The sequence below is a fragment of the Scleropages formosus genome, chromosome 16 (genome assembly GCF_900964775.1).
Source record: "Scleropages formosus chromosome 16, fSclFor1.1, whole genome shotgun sequence".
NCBI lineage: Eukaryota > Metazoa > Chordata > Actinopteri > Osteoglossiformes > Osteoglossidae > Scleropages > Scleropages formosus.
In genome coordinates, this window is record NC_041821.1 from 4,671,962 (window position 1) to 4,693,310 (window position 21,349).

The 21,349-nt window shown below is 46.2% G+C and overlaps 1 protein-coding gene across 1 annotated transcript; it reads left to right on the plus strand.

Moving 5' to 3' along the window:
- Positions 1-7,814: 7,814 nt before the first annotated feature.
- Positions 7,815-21,349, plus strand: adra1d (adrenoceptor alpha 1D). Its single transcript, XM_029258814.1, has 2 exons — positions 7,815-9,218; positions 19,384-21,349. Exons 1-2 carry the CDS (start codon positions 8,270-8,272, stop codon positions 19,932-19,934), a joined length of 1,500 nt encoding a protein of 499 aa, XP_029114647.1. The 5' UTR covers positions 7,815-8,269; the 3' UTR covers positions 19,935-21,349.

Below are 21,349 nucleotides of genomic sequence, written 5' to 3' on the forward strand. Positions count from 1 at the left end.
GTGGAACACACTTTCTGTCACTCACACAGGGAACCTGAACAGCATGTCTTTGGAGTGTGGGAGGAAACCAGAGCACTCGGAGGAAACCCACGCAGAAACGGGGAGAACATGCAAACCCCAGACAGACTGAGTGGTGATCGAACCTACATCCTCTCGCATTACCCAGGCGTTGTGAGAAAGTAGCGCTACCCACTGTGCCACTGTGCTGCCCTTATTATTATTATTATTATTATTATTATTATTATTATTATTATTATGTGTTCTCTGTTGGCCACAGTGGAAGAGTACAGTGATTTACCTGTTTATAAATCAAGGTATTCTTGCCGTATCAATTCAGGGTAAGTACCATCATCAAGGGAGCAGGGATTCGTACCCGAGTCCTTCAGGCTGTAAGGCAAGAGCTCAGTCATTGCAGTCTTTTCTGAGCAACATGGACCTGTGCGCGTAAAAATGATGATGGTGTCCCGATAAATACGTCACAGAACATCTGCCGATTCGTATTATAACTCATAACATGGGCTCTCAGAGAGGTGGAGGTCACGTTGCAGGTGAAGCGCCGCCTCCGCTCTCCTGCCGCCCTCAGCTGCACGAGAAGTCGTGATGGCATTGTCGTTTTACCTCCTGTCTCTTTTACCGCTGCAAGACCCAGCGAGCGCCAAAAAGTGAGTAAATCTCCCATGAGCCCTTTCACCGCTGCGCATAACTCATGTTCCGTCGTCCACAAAGCGCCAAGGGAGACGGGAATAAGAACACTTTGAGCCTCATAATGCTATTATGTAGTAAATAAGAGGCTTTTATCCAAAGCATTTTACCTCACTTTACCATTTTTACTGCAGTGTATGGAGGAAATTACGGTTAAATACCTGAATTCCTGACAGGTACAATAGCGGCTGCCTCTTATAGGACTTAAGCCCACATTTTTCTCTTTTTTTTACCTTTATCAGCGGTGCACCAGCTGCCCTGGCTAATTATTTCTATGTGTGGTAATTATTCTGTCTGAGTGGAGGTAATTAATTGATCCTGTTCTACCATAGAGGATATTATGTTGTTCTCTGTTCATCACTAATGAGCCATCTGGGGAAGCCAGCCAGGCGGCCATGATAAATGTCAAAAAATGGCAGGAGGTGCGAGGGCCGCCCTGCTCCCAGCGAGCCGCATCTCCCGCGTATACAAAGACAGCGTAACCGTGGCGACGCAAAATGCTGCAGAATAGGAACGGGCCATCGCCACTTGAGAAACGGCTGCCTTGCCCAGACTGCTCGTCATCAATTCCTCCGGGCCCAAAAGCTTGAGTCGGGACCCCATCTTGCTGTAGGCGGAGTACTTTTCAACCTGAGAAAGCGTAGTAACGCTGGGTCTGAAAACATACAATTAATAATTCAGAGTTTTTTTCTTTTTTTCCAGACGTGCTGCAGTCCTCTCGCAAAGCGTAATAAAGGGTGTGTGTTTGTGTGTGACTTATTTTTGGTCACCGTCTCAGTGACTTTGTGTCTGTGTGACCATGTCTGAGTATTTATTTGCCGTATTTATTATTATACACCATATTATTTATCTTTGTTTACTTAGCTGGGGCCTTTCTTCAACGCGACTAACAACGTCAGGTACTTACACTGATCTGCCCACTTATTCTGGTTCAGTTTTACTGTATCAGTTCAGGGTAAGTACCTTGATCAAGGGTACTACAATAGGACGTGGGATTCAAACCCAGGTCGTTTAGGACTAATTTATTAATTTCGCTGATGCTTTTATTTTAAAAAGCATCTATGCAGTAATTTTTACTGTATTGGTTCAGGGTGAGTACCCTGATCAAAGGTACAACAGCAGGACATAGGATTCAAACCCGGGTCTTTTAAGAGGCGTTCAAACAGCTGACCAATTTTACGGGAACATTTTTTAGGGCACGTTCCTTGCTCAAGGGTACCGCAGATGGAGGTGGGACTTGAACCTGTAACCTTTTGGGTACAAAGACAGTGGCAGTAACCGCTGCAGTACCAACTGCCCCTTGTTCTTACTCTGTTAACTTGCTGCTGGTGTGAATATTAGCACTTGGCCTGTACTGCTCTGTGTGTTTCTGCGTGTGAACACCTCTATGTGCGTGACACCCTGGAGTGATGCCGTGCTGGACAAGCTGGCCCTGCCAATCCCAGCGGACTCGTCCCCGTCCGACTGCAGCTCGTGTGATCTGCGAACAGCGTGACCCCGTGAGGCGGTCAGGGGAGGGGCTCTCGTCCCGACGGACGGATCCCCGCTTGACTGCGGCCGATCTGTGAACAGCGCGACCCCGCGACCTGCCGGGGACGGTCCCCCGAGTAACCACCGAGCAGCTGGGGACACCGCCCTGCGAGGGACACACTGGGGCTCCACAGCGCCCTACGCAGGTCCACCCGTCACACTATTTCCTCCTCCTTCCTCCCCACCTTCACCAGCTCCACAGCTGCTGTGGCCGATAAAGAATAAGTTATTTAAAAAAAAATAAAAAGACAGATTCCTAAATTGAAATCAATGTGATTTATATCCCCCGATTAATATCGCTGGTAAAGGGGCCATTTACTGCAAAACATGCTATTTTTTTAATCAGTGGAAACAAACAAAGGGCAGGGGTTGGGAGGGGTTGGGAGGGGGTTCTCTTCAAGCGGAGTCCAGACGAAAGGGGTCCAACCAGAGGAGCAGTCCCAGCAGGTCCAGTCCCAGTCCCTATATGTATATTTACATATTTATCACTCCTTTGTAGAACCACGATACCTCGGACCGGAAGGACAAGTGATGCTCTGCTTTTGGAGACGAACCGTCAGTCAGTAGCAATGCGGTGCCAGCGGGTGGCGTAGTAGTTGGAGGAATCGTCTTGCAGTCACAAGATCTGGGTTTCAATCCCACTTCCTGCTGTGGCACCCTTGATCGAGGCACTTACCCTGAATTGACACAGTAAAAATTTACCCCCTGTAGCCTGACATTTAGTTTTTTATAAAAGTGTCCGATAAAGGAGAAATAATTTACATTTATTCATTTCAAGTAATAATAACACAACGTAACAAGAATTTCATTATTTCAATATTTTTGCATTTTTCATTCAGTTTTGATAGATTAAATATGCTTTTGGCATTAGTTTCTACTATATGTCAGTTTTTATTAAAATATTCCACTCTTTTGAAAATAGCAAATTTTCCTGGAACTCTGCTTCCAGGAGCGGGACCCCCTACACAGACCCCCCCCCCCCCCCACCTCTGCACACACCTACTCCATCCTACGCTCCACCAGCTAAGCCATCCTATGTATTCCACTCCTGTAGCTCACGATTAATTGCCATTTATATTGATTAGGTTTGCTTCTATGTAATTAAAGCACGTCTGTGCAGAATTCTGGGAATTAAGGAGGCCTTGAGCGCTCTGGAAGATGCGGAGGGGCCGAAGGATGCTGCCGCGGCTGCCGAACGATGTGCTGACACAGTAAGTACCAGCGGGGCCTCGGAGCGCCTGCGTCCCACCAGCTGCGCATATGTGAGCATATTTTCTGCCTCGCATCTCTGGCCCCTGTCAGGAGTCTGGGCCGTTGCACTCGTCCCCGGTGCCGGCAAGAACGGGGCTCCGGCTCCTCCTGATAAATGGCGGCATCTGGTTTCACGGCCCTGCCTCAGCAAAGAGGAATCCAAACTATTCCCTGTCGTGCCAGACTTACCCCCCCTCCCCCGATCCCGCACGAGGTGCTGAGTTCTCACTGTCATGCACAATGTGCTCATGTCATGTTTTTCCATTCTGTCTTGCTTTACTATTTTTGTTTCTTATGAACCAATTATAGTATTTATTTTGTGAAATATTAACTCATCCGTATATTGTCAATCACCTCTGGTTCCAATACAAGGTTGTGGTATCCAGAGTCTATCTTGGTGTATAGGGTGTCTGGCGGGGTACACTAGTCCTTCATCGTGCAATCTCACACACACACACACACACACACACACACGCACATGCACTAAGGGCAATTCGGAGTCATCAATCCACCTGAAACACATGTCTTTGGACTGCGGGAGGAAACCAGAGCACCTGGCGGAAACCCACACAAGCCCAGGGGGAACGTGCAAACCCCACACGGCCGGGTTCAAACCCATGTTTGTGTTTCCTGTCATTTTGCATTACGATGACAATTTGTCAAAAGGAAAAATACAAAACTGTGTCGTCTAGGGAGGTATTTTACCGGTGTAACTTAACAGGTGGCATAATGATTATAGCTGTCACCTTTGGGCTCAGACGTCATATGTTCGAAGCCCCATTACTGTCGTAGTCTCCTCAGTTAAGGTTCTTACCCTGAATTAACACAGTAGAAATTAGCCTGCTATAAAAATGAGTAAATCAGTGTAAGTTGCTTAACACAACTCCTGGAGACAAGCGTCAGCTAAAGGGTTAAATGTGTCTTCCTTTTTAAAAGGCTTTCTGTGCTATTCGAACCCCTGGCAGCCGCGGTGTGCCTCTTTCTCGGCTGCTGGACGGAAAGGCCGCTCGGCAGGGACGCCGTAATTAACGTCGCCCCGTCACTGGACTCGCGACGACACGACGTCGCTCGCAGGCCTCCGAGCAGCGTCTACCCACAATGCCGCTGGCCCGCGACGTCGTCTGGAAAAGCGATCGCTGCCTCTCCCTCAGATTAAGTGAAACTTTAATATCCAGTCTGGCTCGTCGATGTTGCTCATATATCAAAAAACACGGCTGCGTCGTCCTTCAGAGCTGTCAGCGGCCAGACGACGACATCCGCCGTCCTCGAACCCCCTCCCCCCGCCGCATCGCACCGCTTCCATGGCCGCGGAATTCCTCGCTCAGACTCCGCGGATCTCTCGGGATTCACATGATTGGGTCAGCGCCCCCAACGGGCGCTGGGAACATGCTGATACACAGAGAGGCGGCGGCAGGAAATATCTCCTGACATTACACGCTGTCACAATAATTTTTCAAACTTCTCAGTTATGTCTGTTTTTTGCATCGATTATGATTATTTGACATGTACTGATTACAAAAGTACTGCAAGTACTTCTAGAGTGTCACTCTTAGCCACAGAAATTTGCTTTCGCTACTTTCATGAAAATTTTCAAGAATTTATGTGAATTTTTGCTCACACATATAAGGAACACAATACTGAGATATTTTAAAAGCCATTTGTTAACAAAAATAACATAGATATTCTGCACTGGAACGTTTTAGAAAAGCACTGAAACACAGCAGCCATTGGAAGATTCTAGAAAGCACCAGAGCATTCTGGAAAGCATCAAATCCTAAAAAGTACTGGAATATTCAGCGCTTGGAACCCAGAGCCAAAATTCACCAAAATTTGCTAATTTCCAGAATGCAGAATATTTTTCTAAAAACTGACATATAGTACAAACTAACATCAAAACATATTTATTCTATCAAAACCGAATGGAAAATGTAAAAATATTGAAATAATAAAATTTTTGTTATATCATCTTATTGTGACCTAAGGAGAGAAAAAAAACCCAAACGGAGGTATTACTATGGTTTTAGTGATCCTCAGGGGAAGGAGGGAAAATGATGCGGACACCTCCGACAGCCGGGTGGCCTAAACCGATTTGTCGTGTAACAAAACCCCTCCCCGACCCCAGCCCAGGCCTCGCCCCTTTCCAAAATGACGCACTCAAATTGTGGTACAATATGGAAAATTTTATATTTTTCGAGTATTTTAGTGTTTTTTGTAGGATTTTGGAGGGACGACGCGAGAGCACACTCCTAGCTTAATGAAAGACATTTTTTTTTTAGGAAGTCCACAACTCTCCTGTTGTCGCTCCAAAAATAGTCAGACAGTTCGTTATGATCTTGAGTATTTGATATAATTTTCCACATCTTTGTCTCCCCACCTTTTGCACCAAAAGTGCTATTCTTGAAAAATATTTTTTTTTAAAATTTGTTGGCTATGTGGACAAATGTTGGACAAAACTGGACATGTTCGACGTGTGGACAAACTGCTCGACTTTCTCATCTCCGTAACTCTTCCAAGCTCTTCCACTTGTTGGCAAAACCAGGTAAACCAATGTGGTATTATGCTCAGTTTTGGAGACGTAGTGTAAATCCTTCGAGCACAATCCCACCCTGGTCCACTGCAGGTAATTTGCATAATACCTGCCAGGTCATGTGACCTGTGATGCGTTTGTCAATTGGGCTCACCTGGAATGGAGGTACAAGCAAGCAAAGGTCTTCACCGAGTCCGGCTGGAGGTACCGGTTGCGGTTACAGGACCCAGAGTGCTTGCCAGGACCTGTTCAACTTCTAGCCTGAATTCTTGGAACAATAACAAGGTGAAACACAATATAACAGAAATTATTTGATTTCCAACATGTCATCACCAGGCTAAACTTCCATTAATTCCATTTTTTTTCTTTGTGGTTATGATAGCAGGATTTATTTTTCCCTTCCTTTTTGGATGCAGCCGGCCTGGTTTTCCGTGTCTCGGATTCCGACCCACGGAGTTAGGAGAGGTGGATTGGGCCAGATTGCGATTAACTAAAATTTCATGGTTTGTTACCCACAGTTCCAAACCGCTCAGGTCAGGGAGGTGTGCGGCACAGCCGTGTTTACACTCCTTTGCCGGCGTCTCGACTGCGGGTTCCGCGCATTCCCCCGCCGTCCCGTCGACACGAGGAGGACCCCGCAGCGGCCTGTCGCATTTTCCCATGGTCCCCCGGCCCTCTCAGGAGCGCTCCCTTTCAACCCGGGCCCCCAGCGGCTCGTAAAGGGAGCTCCCCCTCGCTGGGCTCCGTGTGCGGCCACTCGCCGCAGCAGCTGTGCATCCTCAGCGGGAGAATTACCGCTACAAATCTTTTTTAAAATAGGAGCCACGCGATCTCAAATGCCTTTGATTGCTGCCATGCTCTCCGTTTCTTTACCAAACACACGCACCTCGCTCATGGAAACCACATCTGTAGCATCCTTTATTACATGGATGAGCTGACATGACATTTACATTTATTCATTTAGCAGACGCTTTTCTCCAAAGCGACTTCCAATGAACTCTATCTATGTAGTGTTATCAGCCCACATACCTTATTCCCCAAGGTGACTTAATCCGCTCGATACCCTACTTACATTGGGTCACTCATCCATGCATCAGTGAAACACACACACACTCTCTCTGTCATTCACACACTATGGGTAAACCTGAACAGCATGTCTTTGGACTGTGGGAGGAAACCAGAGCACCCAGAGGAAACACACAGAGACAGAGGGAGAACATGCAAACACCAGACAGACTGAGCGGGGATCGAATCCATGTCCTCTCATACCACCCAGGCGCTGTGAGACAACAGCGCTACTCACTATGCCACCGTGCCACCCGATATGACATGACTAAGTAGTAACTGACTCAATGCATTCGTGTGTGAAAAGCAATTGTTTTTGTTGTTGTTGTTGTTTTTCCAGTTTTGTAAAAAGGATGAAAATGAAAAATGTCTTTCAAAGTCCAGGCACTGAGTCCATCAATCAATGACTCTATCTATGTAAATACACTTTGAATATTAAACGGAATAAGTCGCTCCCCATAACTTGCAGGCTTGCAGTCACTCTTGCGCCAAAACAAAAAAAAAAAAATCCAAGAAGAAAATGTCTGAAGAGTCATAAATTAACATTTATATTCTCTCCGCTGAAGCCCTTTGATACTTCCGACAAATCAAATGAACGCATCATCGTTTCGCAGCAAGTCGCCTCGATCTTGGGCCAAGTTAGGGACGCTGCGCCCTCTCGCGGCCGCGGCCGGGAGCAGCAGGGGGGCGCGCAGCGCGTCACCGGCCCCGCTCGTTCCGGAGGAGGAGACCTCGGGCGCGGAGACTGGAAGCTGCACCTCAGCAGTTTGCTTGCGGAGTTTTCTTGCGCAAGACGGTTGCTGTGGAGCAGCAAGAGCCCGGAGGATGCGGAGCGGAGCGGAGAAGAACGAGGAGGAGCACCTGGGGAATTAGGAGAAGGAAGGCTCTTCCACCTGTGAGGGACATCCTCGCCCCTCCTGAGTCCTGTCCAAAATGACCCTGAGGAGCTCGCCGACAACGTGGGGTCGTTCACACTGATCCGTCCTCGCTCGATTCATCTGCCAGGGACCCGATGGGTGCGCGGATGATGCGGCAGAGAAAGCTGCGCTCTGAAGAGCACGTTGCTGGAAGAACTTGTTCGGCCGGTGCGCGGCGCCCCGCGAGCACGCGCTGCAGGTGCTCAGCCTCCGCCAACTTTGTCTAAAAAAAAAAAAAAAAGAAAAAAAAAAAAAGTTGTCTGCATGGAGTTTTAAGATGAACCTCTCCGGCCCGGTCAATGCGAGCCATGGTGGGATCTACTCGCTCAACATCTCCTTGGCGGAGCAACTTTCGGGCAACATCAATACCAGCGGCGGGAGGTGCGCGAGCCTCACCCCGGACCCTCAGGTCATCGGGGTCGGGGTCTTCCTGTGCCTCTTCATCCTGGTGGCCATCGTGGGCAACATCCTGGTCATCCTGTCGGTGCTGTGCAACAGGCACCTGCAGACGGTGACCAACTTCTTCATCGTGAACCTGGCCATCGCGGACCTGCTGCTCAGCATCATCGTGCTGCCCTTCTCCGCCTCCCTCGAGGTGCTCGGCTGCTGGGTCTTCGGACGCATCTTCTGCAACATCTGGGCGGCGGTGGACGTGCTCTGCTGCACCGCCTCCATCATGAGCCTGTGCGTCATCTCCATAGACAGGTACATCGGCGTCAAGTTCTGCCTCAAGTACCCCGCCATCATGACGGAGAGGAAAGCCGCGGTCATCCTGGTCGTGGTGTGGCTCTCCTCCATGGTCATCTCCATCGGGCCCCTTCTGGGCTGGAAGGAGCCGCCGCCTTCCGACGAGAGCATCTGCAGGATCACGGAGGAGCCCGGCTACGCGCTCTTCTCCTCGCTCTTCTCCTTCTACCTCCCGCTGCTCGTCATCCTCGTCATGTACTTCAGGGTCTACGTGGTGGCCAGGAGGACCACGCGCAGCCTCGAGGCGGGCGTCAAGCGCGAGCGCAACAAGTCCACGGAGGTGGTGCTGCGCATCCACTGCCGGAGCGCGCCCGAGGACGCGGGGGCGAGCGGCAAGGGCAAGGGCCACCCGTTCAGGAGCTCGCTGTCCGTGCGCTTGATGAAGTTCTCGCGGGAGAAGAAGGCCGCCAAGACGCTGGCCATCGTGGTCGGCGTCTTCGTGCTCTGCTGGATGCCCTTCTTCTTCGTGCTGCCCCTGGGTACGTATGGCGCCGCGAAGGCCGTGGGTTCGGGTCCCCTGCGCGTGCGTTCTTCGCGCGCGGGAAGCTGGGACCCTTCGAGTGGTGGGGTCGAGTCCCCCGTGCGTGTGCGTGAACTTCCCGATCGCCGCGACTCTAGTGTGAAGCTACCCCCACCAACCCCCTTTGGGTGTGCGAGGTGTGTGTTCCGCGCGGACTTTTACGCCGAGAGCTCGTGCGTAAAAGCGAAGCTGCACCGTGACCGTCCCGCGTCCGTTCGTGGCACTTTTGAATACCTGGCTCTAACCTGGATAGTCATTGCTGAGGAAAATGATAATAAAATATAGAGAATTTTTTCCCCTCCCCCGTCAGGGAGACGACCCTTCTTCATCCTTTATCTTATTGTAACTATGGTAAGAATTCAAACTGCAGCGAGCGTAAAATATGTTTTCTTTTCCCACAGAAAGTATTTCTTATTCACAGGTTTGCGTCAAATAGTCCATATAACTCAAGCTGTCAGAATCATTCTCTCAAAATAATTTCTAATAACTCACACTATTTTATTTTTCAGCAGCTTTGCTTAAATTACACAAATTCTTATTTCCCAAAATATACATGAATGCAATTAACATCCATGTTTTGACTTACACATGTAGTTATATTGTCCTTTCTGCGCACTTTGGATGAAGCTGCTTCTGCTGATGTGTAATCATTTACATTTTAAGCAATTTTCTAACATTTCCCTCCGAAGTGATTTATAGTGTTAATATACTTGTGACGTTTTTACCTTCTTATACAGCCGGGTAATTTTTACTGTATCAGTTTAGGGTAAGTACCTTGATCAAGAGAACTACAACAGGAGGTGGGATTTGAACGTGGTTCCGTCGAGATCAACAGTTGTGCTACTAACCACTACGCCCCCTGGAGTCCTATCATAGCAGAACTCCTCACAATATGTAGTGCGGTAAAACCCGACTGGAAACTGATATCCTCTTTGCTGTGATGAGCACGAGGTTGTTTTTGCAGGAAACATAAAAAAAAACAACTTTGTATCCCTGACTCTAACCCAGCTTTCTGGTGAGAAATGCTGAATACGGCGCTTTTTCTTTTTTGTAGGAAGGGGGGGGGGGGGGGGAGCAGATTTGGATGTAAAAAGTTATGAACCATGAGTCAGCCAGTTATGATATTTATTTTTATTGAACCCGTAAGAAGTTTTATTTTGTGCATGTCGTGGACATATAGGGAAATAGAGTGTGTTAAATGTAACCATCGCATTTTGTTATATTTCTGTGCATCTCAAATGTCCCGCAAATTAAAATGTATCAGAAAGAGTGTTTTAAAGCGAGTGGTGCCCCTCTGCTTCTCTTGTCGAGTCGCCAGATGCGCAAAAAATGCGTGTTGAGCGCAATGGAAAAAAATTCCTAATAACTGACCTCTCGGAGCTGCTTCTAATTTAAATACAAAAAAACGTCAAGTTTTTCAGGAATATTGTTTAAAATTCTGAGGGAGGGTGACGCGGCTCACGCCTGGAGTGGCCGTTTTGTGACGCACCGATCGCACGTTGGATGAAAATCAGTGCTTTCGACTCTTAGCGCAGGTACTTCACACTGATTTACCTATCTTCATCCGCACAGCCCACACTGGGGGGAGGGGAGGGAGGTGCCAAGACACGCGCATTGTAACGAAATAAATGTTTGCTGATATGTGGGCTTGTGCGCGCTTCAACAGCCAGGTGGATGGAATGCGTAATAACGAAGTAAATGCGGCTATAATTAAAGTACGCACTGGGAGGGGAGCCGAGCTGATTGCAGAACAAAAACGAGTCCGGGGGGGTCTTGGCCACGCGCTGCAGGTCAGTCAGTAAACAACATAAAAAACGTAAACGGATGGGGAGTGCGCGGCGGTTGCGGGGGACGCGGGGGGAGCCCCAGACCGACACGTCACCTATACCTTTCCTTTTCATCCACTGCGACCTAATGGGGAGTTTTAATAAAAATGTCACTGTATTTAAATTAAATACCAATATGCACAAGCTACATTTCCAGTGATTGGTTGCTTTAATAATTTTTTTTTATCCAAAAATAGCTCTACATAATGAATAAAGAAATTGATTTTTTTCCCATAAATGTAGGATGTTACAGATATTTTATGGGATAGATAGATAGATAGATAGATAGATAGATAGATAGATAGATAGATAGATAGATGCTTGTATGTGTGTTTTCAGGACTGAGACTCTGCCATGTACAGATGACCCATCAGGCCCTTTTTAGTCAAATGATGGCAGAGCTACAAAGTACAGCTACGTTGCACAGAAAGAAGTTTTTGCCCCGGACTCTAGGTGTGCGTGTCAGTGCAAACAAACACAGAGAGTGACGGATTCCGTTAGAGGCCGCGCTCTCAGGGGGGTCTCCCTTACAGCCCCCCTAAGGCAGGCGTTTTTCATGTCAGCAATAAGCGATGAGAGGCAAAAGCACTGACTGGCTCCACTGAAAGATATCGATCTTCGCCCGTGTGTCTCGGGTATCGACGGGAATCTCATTGAGACGGACATCCATTCCGTTGCTGAAACGGTTCGGACTCCAAGCGCAGGATGAATGCGTCACTATAGCAATTTCATTAATTTGAATAACGTTTCTGAGGCCAGCGTTGCCGTACGCCTCGGCCCGAAGACAGACCTTTCATTTGTGCTCAGAAAAGTCCAAACTCTCATTTTCTAATGGGCTTCTTTCCCATATGATCCGAAATTACGTCTCTGTCCAGAGGGCCCACGGTGTTATTTTTAATTTCGCTTTTTGTTTTTTTAAATGCCGAGGGATATGGCATCTATTTCCAGAGGTTGAGTCCATGTTTCCCAGAACACGGGAGAGCGGCCACCCTTTTACGTCTGACAGCGGCTCACAGCAGCTTACGTGAGGGGAAAGAAGTTATGAACTGAAAATGACAAATTGCTGATGAAATGTGTTCTGCTGGAACCCCTTGCTGGGTGTAAAAATGAAGATGGGTATTTGTGGCTCCTTTTTTGCTCGCCGTTATTGAAGATCAAAGGTTCCACATGTACGAATGCTCAGCTCCAGCGGCGTCGCACCCCCTGCCATCGCCAAACCCCTTTGATCTCCGCTGCAGCGAGAAAACGAAAATACTGCACGTTACTGTTTAAATCTTGACAGCGGCGCTAATAACGTTTCCCCGCTTCCCCTTGTCAGACTAGGACCTCGGGGCCGATCCGATGACCCTCTTGGCTTAAAGGTCGCTGACCCGCTGTTGCTCCGCCGACTGCACGTGCACCACAGCGGTCCGGTAGGCTGGGCCTCCAGGTTGGAGCTTTGAGCTCATCTCCTCAGAGAGGATCTTTTCCAGCTGTAGCCAATGAGGGCAGATATATTCCACTAAAATCATCCTCGTCGACGCAAAATACTGAAATATTTGGAAAATACGTAATATAATATGTGTATAGAAATTTTATATATGACTATAAATACTGATTGATTCATTCATATTCACTAACCACGTGTCCTGGTCAGCGGTCCAGAGTCTATCCCAGAATCACAGGGCAAAAGGTAGAGAAGGGTTGCATCCTGGACACCAGTCCATCCCAGTGTGAACATACATATTTATAAATATCTATAAATTTGTTTTTGTGTAAATCCGGAGGCGTTTTTCTTCCAATCAAATTTTTGATCTGCTACAATCGTTTTAACTTTTACTAATTTAAAACAGCAAAATCTTAACAGCATAACCATCAAAGGCAACAATTCATAAATGTCTTTTTGTTTATCGACATGTGATATCAGTTACCAAAACTTTTGGTTTTACCTCGACAGATGCACTTAAGTCATTAACATATTGCTTTTATTAGGTAAATAGAAGTATTTGTTGTGGTAAATTCTGGACATTTGCATGGTGTTTTGCCGGTCGCAAGTGATGTTGGGAGCAGTGATGCAGTAAGAGTCAAAGTGCTGGGCAGTTTGTTCTGGACGGTCTGTGCTGGACAATCACCGCTAGACAGTCAGTACTGAACAGTCAGTGCTGAGCATTCAGTGCTGAACAGTCAGTCCTGGACATTTAGTGCTGGACAGTCAGTGCTGGATGGTCAGTGCTGGACAGTCAGTGCTGGGCAGTCAATGTTGCACAGTCAGTGCTGGGTAGTCAGTCGTGGACATTTAGTGCTGGACAGTCAGTGCTGGGCAGTCAATGTTGCACAGTCAGTCCTGGACAGTCAGTGCTGGATGGTCAGTGCTGGACAGTCAGTGCTGGATAGTCAGTCCTGGAAAGTCAGTGCTGGACAGTCAGTGCTGGGCAGTCAGTGCTGCACAGTCAATGCTGGATATTCAGTCCTGGACATTTAGTGCTGGACAGTCAGTGCTGGGCAGTCAGTGCTGGGCAGTCAGTGTTGCACAGTCAGTGCTGGATAGTCCTCTCCAGCTGCCTCTTGTTTTTAAATTCACATTTAACAGGGAGAGCTGGAGCAGATAACATCTTCTGGCCGAACACGAAGCCTCGGAGATATCTGAGTCGTGACCCCAGATCTGCAACGGTTTGCTGCTCCAATGAGGGTTCTGTGCACCACAGGAGGGAGTATTCCCACCCCCCGCGTAGTGACCCGCTCGCAGTGAGAATGGGGTCGCGTGGAGGATGAACTGGTGGACATACCAGCGCGCAAGGCAGTGAAGACCATCCCCCGCAGACTGGTCTCCCTCACACTGGGCCCAGCAGAGCTGAGCAACTGGACCAACGGCCATCAGCACAGCGCCCCCTGCCATGCTCACCAGTACTACACCTGTAACTGTAAAAGTTGCAGGTTTATGTCCCAGGGATCCTTCTGAGTAAGGAGCTAGTGTGATTCCACTTAGTGCTGGGGTACGATCTGGCAAGAACAGCGCTGAGTCACTCCGCCTGCTGTGAGGATAAATAAGGAGGAGCACCTGAGATACCATGAGCTTCCAAAGTTACTGTTAAGTTATTGGCGCTTGCCTTGACATTTCCAATGGCGCCGTCCAATTTGGGTCCGACTTTGAACGGTGAAAGCAAACATCAGAGAGGGAGAACACGATACCCAGGAGACGTCCGTTCCCTTGACTACTACCTATAATTCTTTTAAATCCGTTCAATAAAAGATACAGCCTATCTATCACTGTCAGATACATTTTAAAGTTGGGATGTTGGTTCTGTTTTAAGGTTCAGCTGCCATGTTAATAATTAATTGCGTTTTTGAACAGGATCCTGAAGATTCTGATCACGACCAAATCATATGGTTCTTTGATGGCTTTTAAGGTGCGATACATTGAAGCTCTTTAAACTGAATATGCAAAAATGAAAAAGCATGTACATTAAAATCAGATAAATGGGTATAAATGGGTGAATCACTGCAAGTAGCTTAGTGTACAAACATAATATTGTAAGTCAAATAAATAAAAGGAATTAAACAAGCAGAGTTTACTTTAAAATAAATAGCTGTTGGTCCAGCTCTTCATGGTCCCGTTTGTGATTTATCTGTTCTGCGGAAGAAGTTCTGACAACGTATTTTAATACCACAACAAGTCATCCCTTGAGACTAAACATTTAGAACTTCGGCTCGTTGTGTGTTTTGGTTTGAAACTAATCTAGAGGCCCGGAATGTTCCCCCCAACCTGGGGTCCGCACACAAAAAACAGGTCCAGAGCTGCACACGAGCACAGTGCCTTCATCTAGGGGCAACAACGTTAAAGCAACATTACAGCAACGTTTGCATCTCATGGGAATTCAGCATCATGCATTGATCATATAATTCATATGTACATGACTTATTTCACATTTATTTATTTATCTGACGTTTTTGTCCAAGGTCACTTACTGTATTAGAGAGTCAGGTTTACTATGATTTACCCATTTATACAGCAGGTATTCATACTATATTAATTCAGGCTAAGCACCTCCATCAAGGGTACTACAGCAGGATTTGACCCCAGGACCTTCCAACCACAAGGCTTCATCTTAAATCACTGCGCCCCCTGCTGCCCTAAATGGTTGTTTTATTTGGTCCATGGTGAGCAGAGTGAATCCTCGTCAGGGAGTCATTCTTGAAACCCGAAAACAAATTAAAGATGTTCGTTTGTGTCCTTAATCAACCAAACAAATACGGATTGAATACCGAAACTGGCCCTGCCCCCACGTCTTTCGAGTTCAACGAAAACATTTTTAAAATAGTGAGATTTATTGGAGTTGCTCTCGTGTCCGGTTAGTGAGGATATTGGTATTTCACGGATCACTGTTAAGATGGGATTTAGTGAAAAGGTAGTTCCGCTGCCTTTCGCATTTTAACGGCTTAAATCAAAATGTTTAACAGCCGGAATAAAAACGTTTTAAAGTCGTTTATTTCAAATTTCACTGCTATTCCTTTTCCCATGTGCCTGTGAGCGCCTGTCATTTCTGGAACAGAAATAATACAAAAATCTCGCCAAGAGAAACAATTAACGAAAAGGAAAATCAATTTTGATGTTATCTTTAACTTTTTTTTTTAATTAACCAGACATCTCAGCGATTGAAAATATTTAAGTTTTGTATTCACTCGGAATTCCTTGGCGTGCGGAGCGGAATCAATCATGCCGGTGCTTAGATAAAATAGCAGATGACATTAATAATCTAAAAATATAAACATTACTTCATTCTTCTGCGGTGCAAGTAAATGGTGGGTTCATGGGGGCAGAGAGACTTGGGCCTTCAAATCGAGTGCCAGTAGAGCCATGGGCAACAGGTGGGCTTGTGGTCCAGTAGGGGCCCTGCCGCTGGACAGCTGAGGGTAATATTTCTGTAAAAATTCAAGTTAAAAAAAACATCTAAATTTTTTCAATGAAAATGCTCCGCTGTACAAAGACATGAGGCCGCTACGCAGTGTCATCATCATCAGGGATGTGTGATCCCGTTCCTGGAGGTCTGTGCAGTGTCTCATTAGAGCTCCACACATAATTAGCTGCGTTAACGGCTCTATTGCTTAACGGATGTAATTTAACCTTCTCCCTCATATCAGTACTGAGGCTTCAAATTATTTGAAGCTGAGCTGAAAAACCCATAAAGACAATGTGTTTCCCTTTGGACTAAACACCAGTGTCGTGGCGGGTGGTGAAGATGTTCCGAGGTATTCCTTTGTCACCTCCATTTCTGATATTTTCATATTCTTTTCATATTTTTTAAATGAAATGTCCATTTCGACTGTATTTTTTGCGAGGCAACACACTGGTAAAAACACTGTTGATAATTAGCCGGTGACTGAACCGCAGTGATTTCTGGTAATGGGTCCGAATGGTGACACACTTTTACTTGAGAGCCCCAGCAGGTACCGGGAGACAAATACATACATTTGGTGTGCTCTCAGGGCGAGAAACAGCAACTCCCAAATTATGAATCATGACATTATTGATTTGGCTTACAGATTCCTTCGAGTGAAATCACTTAGAGAGCTTCCAGTTTCGCACCTCACTCATTTATACCTTAACAAGTACATGACGTGAACGAGTCGGTGTGAAGACCTCGCTCTGTTCACAGTTACAGCTATTATTGCAGGATCACGCTGCAGTTGGGCATATTCATATTTTAATTATATTTTAATTAGCTCCACTCTATGCATAAATAATATGTACAGAGACTCTGGTTAATAACAGCTTCAGTTTTATTTATGAGTACCAATCAAACTCCCTTATGAACTCATATAAAAAGTAAGATGTAAGACTGGACCAGTTGTTTCTAGACAGAAAGAGACCATCATATTCAGAATGCTCGCTCCTCACCTTTGTGCTCCTTCCGCAATTGGAACACTGAACCAAGCTCCGCCCACACTGATTGACAACGTGCCAGAGGAGCAAATGTCACGTCCCCTGCGGCGGCCTTCCGCACCTATATGAGCTATTTTTAAGTCACTCCACTTCTGTCCTCCTCAGACAGTTACTTAAAAGAAGACATCCCGAACTCTTGGGTAAAACGCCGAAGCAGACAGACCACATGGTCCATACAAATGACTTCATCTCGGGCATAAACAGTGAACCTCAATCAAACTTTTGCATCCAGTTATTTATATTACTTGTCGACCTCAATTCGGCAAAAGCTACTGTCTGATTTTCCCAAAGCCATCTACTCTTTTTTTTTTTTGGAGGAGGGGTTGTCATGGTAACAGAGGCATTATATCCAAACATTGGATCGTTGGCTGTGCCTTTAAGGTACGTCATTTGTAAGCCATGACTCATCGCCGGTGTCAAAGAGGCAATCATTATTTATGAAGACTTGCTCCAACTGTGACTACACGTGACTGCTTGCCTTGTCACAGCTGATTCACAGTTGTCTCCGTTCAGTAATAACAACGTGAGAACAACGAGACCTAAACACGTCACCCCAAAATTCTGCATTCTTTGTTTCTTACTATGCGGCAGCAGGGGGATTCGTGGGCCAAGGCCCCCTCGGGCAAGTTCTGAAATGAGAGCTGCTGGGATGCAGGAGAGCAAGGAAAATAAGGACACTTTCAAATATTCTATATACAGCTTGAGAAAACATGTCGGTTGTGCTCGTGTGTGTGCGAACGCGTGGGAGTGTGTTATTGAGGCAAAGACAATGAGACCATTGTTGAAAACTACACCTCTCCTCTCTTAGCCTGGAGCATATATTGCGCGTGAGGAACTGATCCTTCCAGGGTCATTTGAGGACCTCGAGGTGTAGCTCCGAGATGGGAATATTGCACATAAATATTCAGCTATATAAAATGTTTCGCGTTCGGCAAGTTGCTTTTCAAAAAGATGGGACAGCTTATCATCTATCATCTCCGCTATGTCTCAGCACATAACGGATGTGGCCTTTTTTCCATGTCCTCCCTTCACAGCGAGAGGAGTTCATCACGGAGAGGAAGTGTAGCCAGACATCCGGCCTCGCCGTGCACACAAACATGGTAATTACGAACCAGTTTCCCCCAGAAGAGAGCGATTCCAGGACCCAGTTGCACCCAGTTACATTCATCCTTGCCAGAAAAGCAATCCCATCCCGCACTTCTGGTAGTGAAACGTTCTGGCGGGCAGCTGTCTCCCTTTTGAGTTTCGATCAAGTGCCCAACTGTTCAGTTTATTACCACTTCCCTCCGAATGGCTTGAATGATCCTGAGTGGCGTCCGCAGGTTGATCGATGACAGCTGTGCCACGACTGAGCAAACGAGATGTGATCCCAAATTCTGACGGCATGAACATGTTCAGCTCAAAGAGATGCAGTAGAAAAACAAGCGTTGTATGACAAAGGCAATTTTTTGAGACTTTTGTATCTGAACGGTGAATAACAGGCTGTCGGCTCCCACTTATGAGAAGTGCCCTAAGAGAACAAAAACTTCAGTTCAAAACGTGTCTTGGTGACACTGAGAATCATGCAAGGAGAGCAGAACACCCCCCACATGGGGTATTACTTCACCTACACAGTTATCAGATACCTGTTCCACTATGTAAGCATCTCTTAGAAATCCTGAGACTCTTTATTGTCAGCAGTAATAATGTAGGAAATTCCTACACAAACTTGGTGATAAAACACATAGAATCCTCTAGAAAGGCGATATCATTACAAATGACATTGTGTTGATTTGCTATTCATTTATTGCAAGCTATACTTTCTTCAGTAGTTTAAGAGAAGGAGCGTATGAGTATTACAAGTGATTGCAGTAATTACAATAATTGCTTAAGTAGTATAGTAATAAAAATAACATTGTATCATATTTTTTGTCTGAGAACATCACTTTGGAGAAAAGTGTCAGCTAAGTGAGTAACTGTAAATGTATTGTTGGGTTTATTATTATTATTATTATTATTATTATTATTATTATTATTAAATAATGCATTTAAAAGTAGCTTCTCATAGCTGTCTAGCATAAAGTATAATATGTGAATTACAACTTAAAAAGCATTACTCCAAAAGAATAAAAAATGCTAGATTTTAAAAAATATAACTGTAAAAGAACAAAATCAATTCAGATAATTAATATTAATCATAATTCAAATAATAATTAAGAATAATAATTCAACCAGTATTATTAACGCTTGTCCAGCGCAGGGTCGTGTTGATCACCCAAATGACTATTTTTTTCTCGACAGTCGAGGCCACAGTTTCCCACATGTTAAGCAAATCTGTTGTTTCTGTCGCAAGCTGATAATTATTTGACAATCTTTATGTTTTGCTCCCTCTCCACCAGGCTCTTTCTTCCCAGCTCTGAAGCCCTCTGAAATGGTCTTCAAGGTGATCTTCTGGCTTGGCTACTTCAACAGCTGCATCAACCCCATCATCTACCCGTGCTCCAGCAAGGAGTTCCAACGCGCCTTCACCCGCCTCCTCAGGTGCCAGTGTCACCGGCGCAAGAGAGCGCTGCGCAGGTTCTACGACCAACGGTGGCGCACGGCCATCAGGGGCTCGGGCCAGGATGGCTGCGGGGACTACAGGCCGGGCCTCTCCTTCCACGGCTCCTGTGGCAGCTCCCTCCTATGTGAGGAGAAGGGGAGGACCTTCAGCTTGAAGGGGTGGAGCCTGTTCCCCCCGCTGCAGAAGTCCTCCTTCCAGCTCAAGGAGAAAATGAACAGCCTCTCGAACCGGATCAAGAATGGGCCGACCAAGGGTGCCCCGCCGTCGTTGGGCCGCGTTGAGGTCGACACGGTTTCCATGGGAATTTACGCCGACTGTTCGAACCAGTGCAACTACCAGATGTATGATCTGACAGAATGCTACAGCCTTAAGGAGACTGACATTTAGATCCACTGAGGCTGCTAGATTACAATCAATCCGAGCCTTTTGTGAACAATAAAAAACTATCAAGACGTTGAGAGACGCCTGTATGAGTTGAGAGGAATATTTTGCCATGTCTAGATATTGCCACTTCTATCCAAGCACAAAACGGGCTAGAACCCGATTCTGAATTTTATGGAGCATTTTATTATTTTTATTGCTTTCATCCATGGTGGACATTTCATGTTTTTGACGGTGTTCCTGGTCACGGACACACAGAATTCGAGACAAGTCACGTGCTGACAGTTATTGCCTGATAAAGGTCAGCCACTGAACCCTTATTGACGCAGAGGGTCAAGGTCTTTGGTCGTCAGCTCTACTGGCCCTCAGGTATCTCCCAATGAGTGGTGCAGCACCTCCATATTTTGCCAAGCTCCGTTTTTATACTCTTTGTTTGTTTAAAAATTACATGGAAATGAGATCAGTGAGACCCATCAAAAACGTGAGCAAATGACAAGTTCAGATAGATGTGAATGTATTTAATTAAATTTAAGAGCCACAGTAGGAAATATGGTGCCTGAAAGCTTAAAGAAGCCATTTTTTGTCTATAAAGTCCAGACCTGAATTTGTGATCTGTGTCATTCATATTCAAATGAACATTTTTTGGTCAGCACTCTTTGACTGGAGTTCAGGGTAAAGCCAAAAATCATGGTATACATGACATTATCATAAATTACCCTGAAGACATAGAGGCCATTCTCATATTTAACTTAAACTAGAAGGCAATTAAAAAGCATCGAGTCAAATTCTGTTGTCAGAGTGGTTTGCTTAGGGTTCGAGAGGCTCTGGTGATGTGAACCCCCCCATGATCAATGGTTGTGCAAAAAATACACTGCATCCTCCCCATCAGCATTAGTTTCAGTGCTGAATACTTTGAATAAGACGACTTCTTGAAGTTAGCAGAGCAAGGCAAGACTTTCGTGTATTTTCAGTGTTCACCCGAGAGCACCTTACAGCCACACATTCTCAACAAACTTCAGAGAGGAAGTGTGTTCAAAGTGTGCCGCATCGTGCATCAAGTACCTACCTTCCGCCGACAGATGTCACTGGCATGTTTGTTATTATTTTTGTAATTCTGCTTAATCCAAAAATACACAGCTAATTTTCTCTCCACTTCCAGGAGATGCTCCCCATGCTTGCTATTGCTGTACCCGTTGCATGCTCCCAGAGCACCGTGCGTACACATGACATGGTACGCAGAGCCCGTCAGCTGTCGTGTTTTTATAAAACGTTCAAACAGGATACGTTGAGTGTTTGTGCCGAGTGATAAACAGGTTTTAGCCACAGCCGGTGGGGGTGGGTTGGTGTCCATCTGCCAAAAGGAAATCTCGGTGGATCAAGTATTAGAAACACAGCGTGCGAGACTGGCTTCGAACTTTGTT

Excerpts from the sequence above, each read along its gene's own strand:
- adra1d (XM_029258814.1), top strand. The coding sequence starts at position 8,270 with ATGAACCTCTCCGGCCCGGTCAATGCGAGCCATGGTGGGATCTACTCG. Across the intron at positions 9,219-19,383 it reads CTTCTTCGTGCTGCCCCTGG|GCTCTTTCTTCCCAGCTCTG; the intron begins GTACGTATGGCG and ends CCTCTCCACCAG.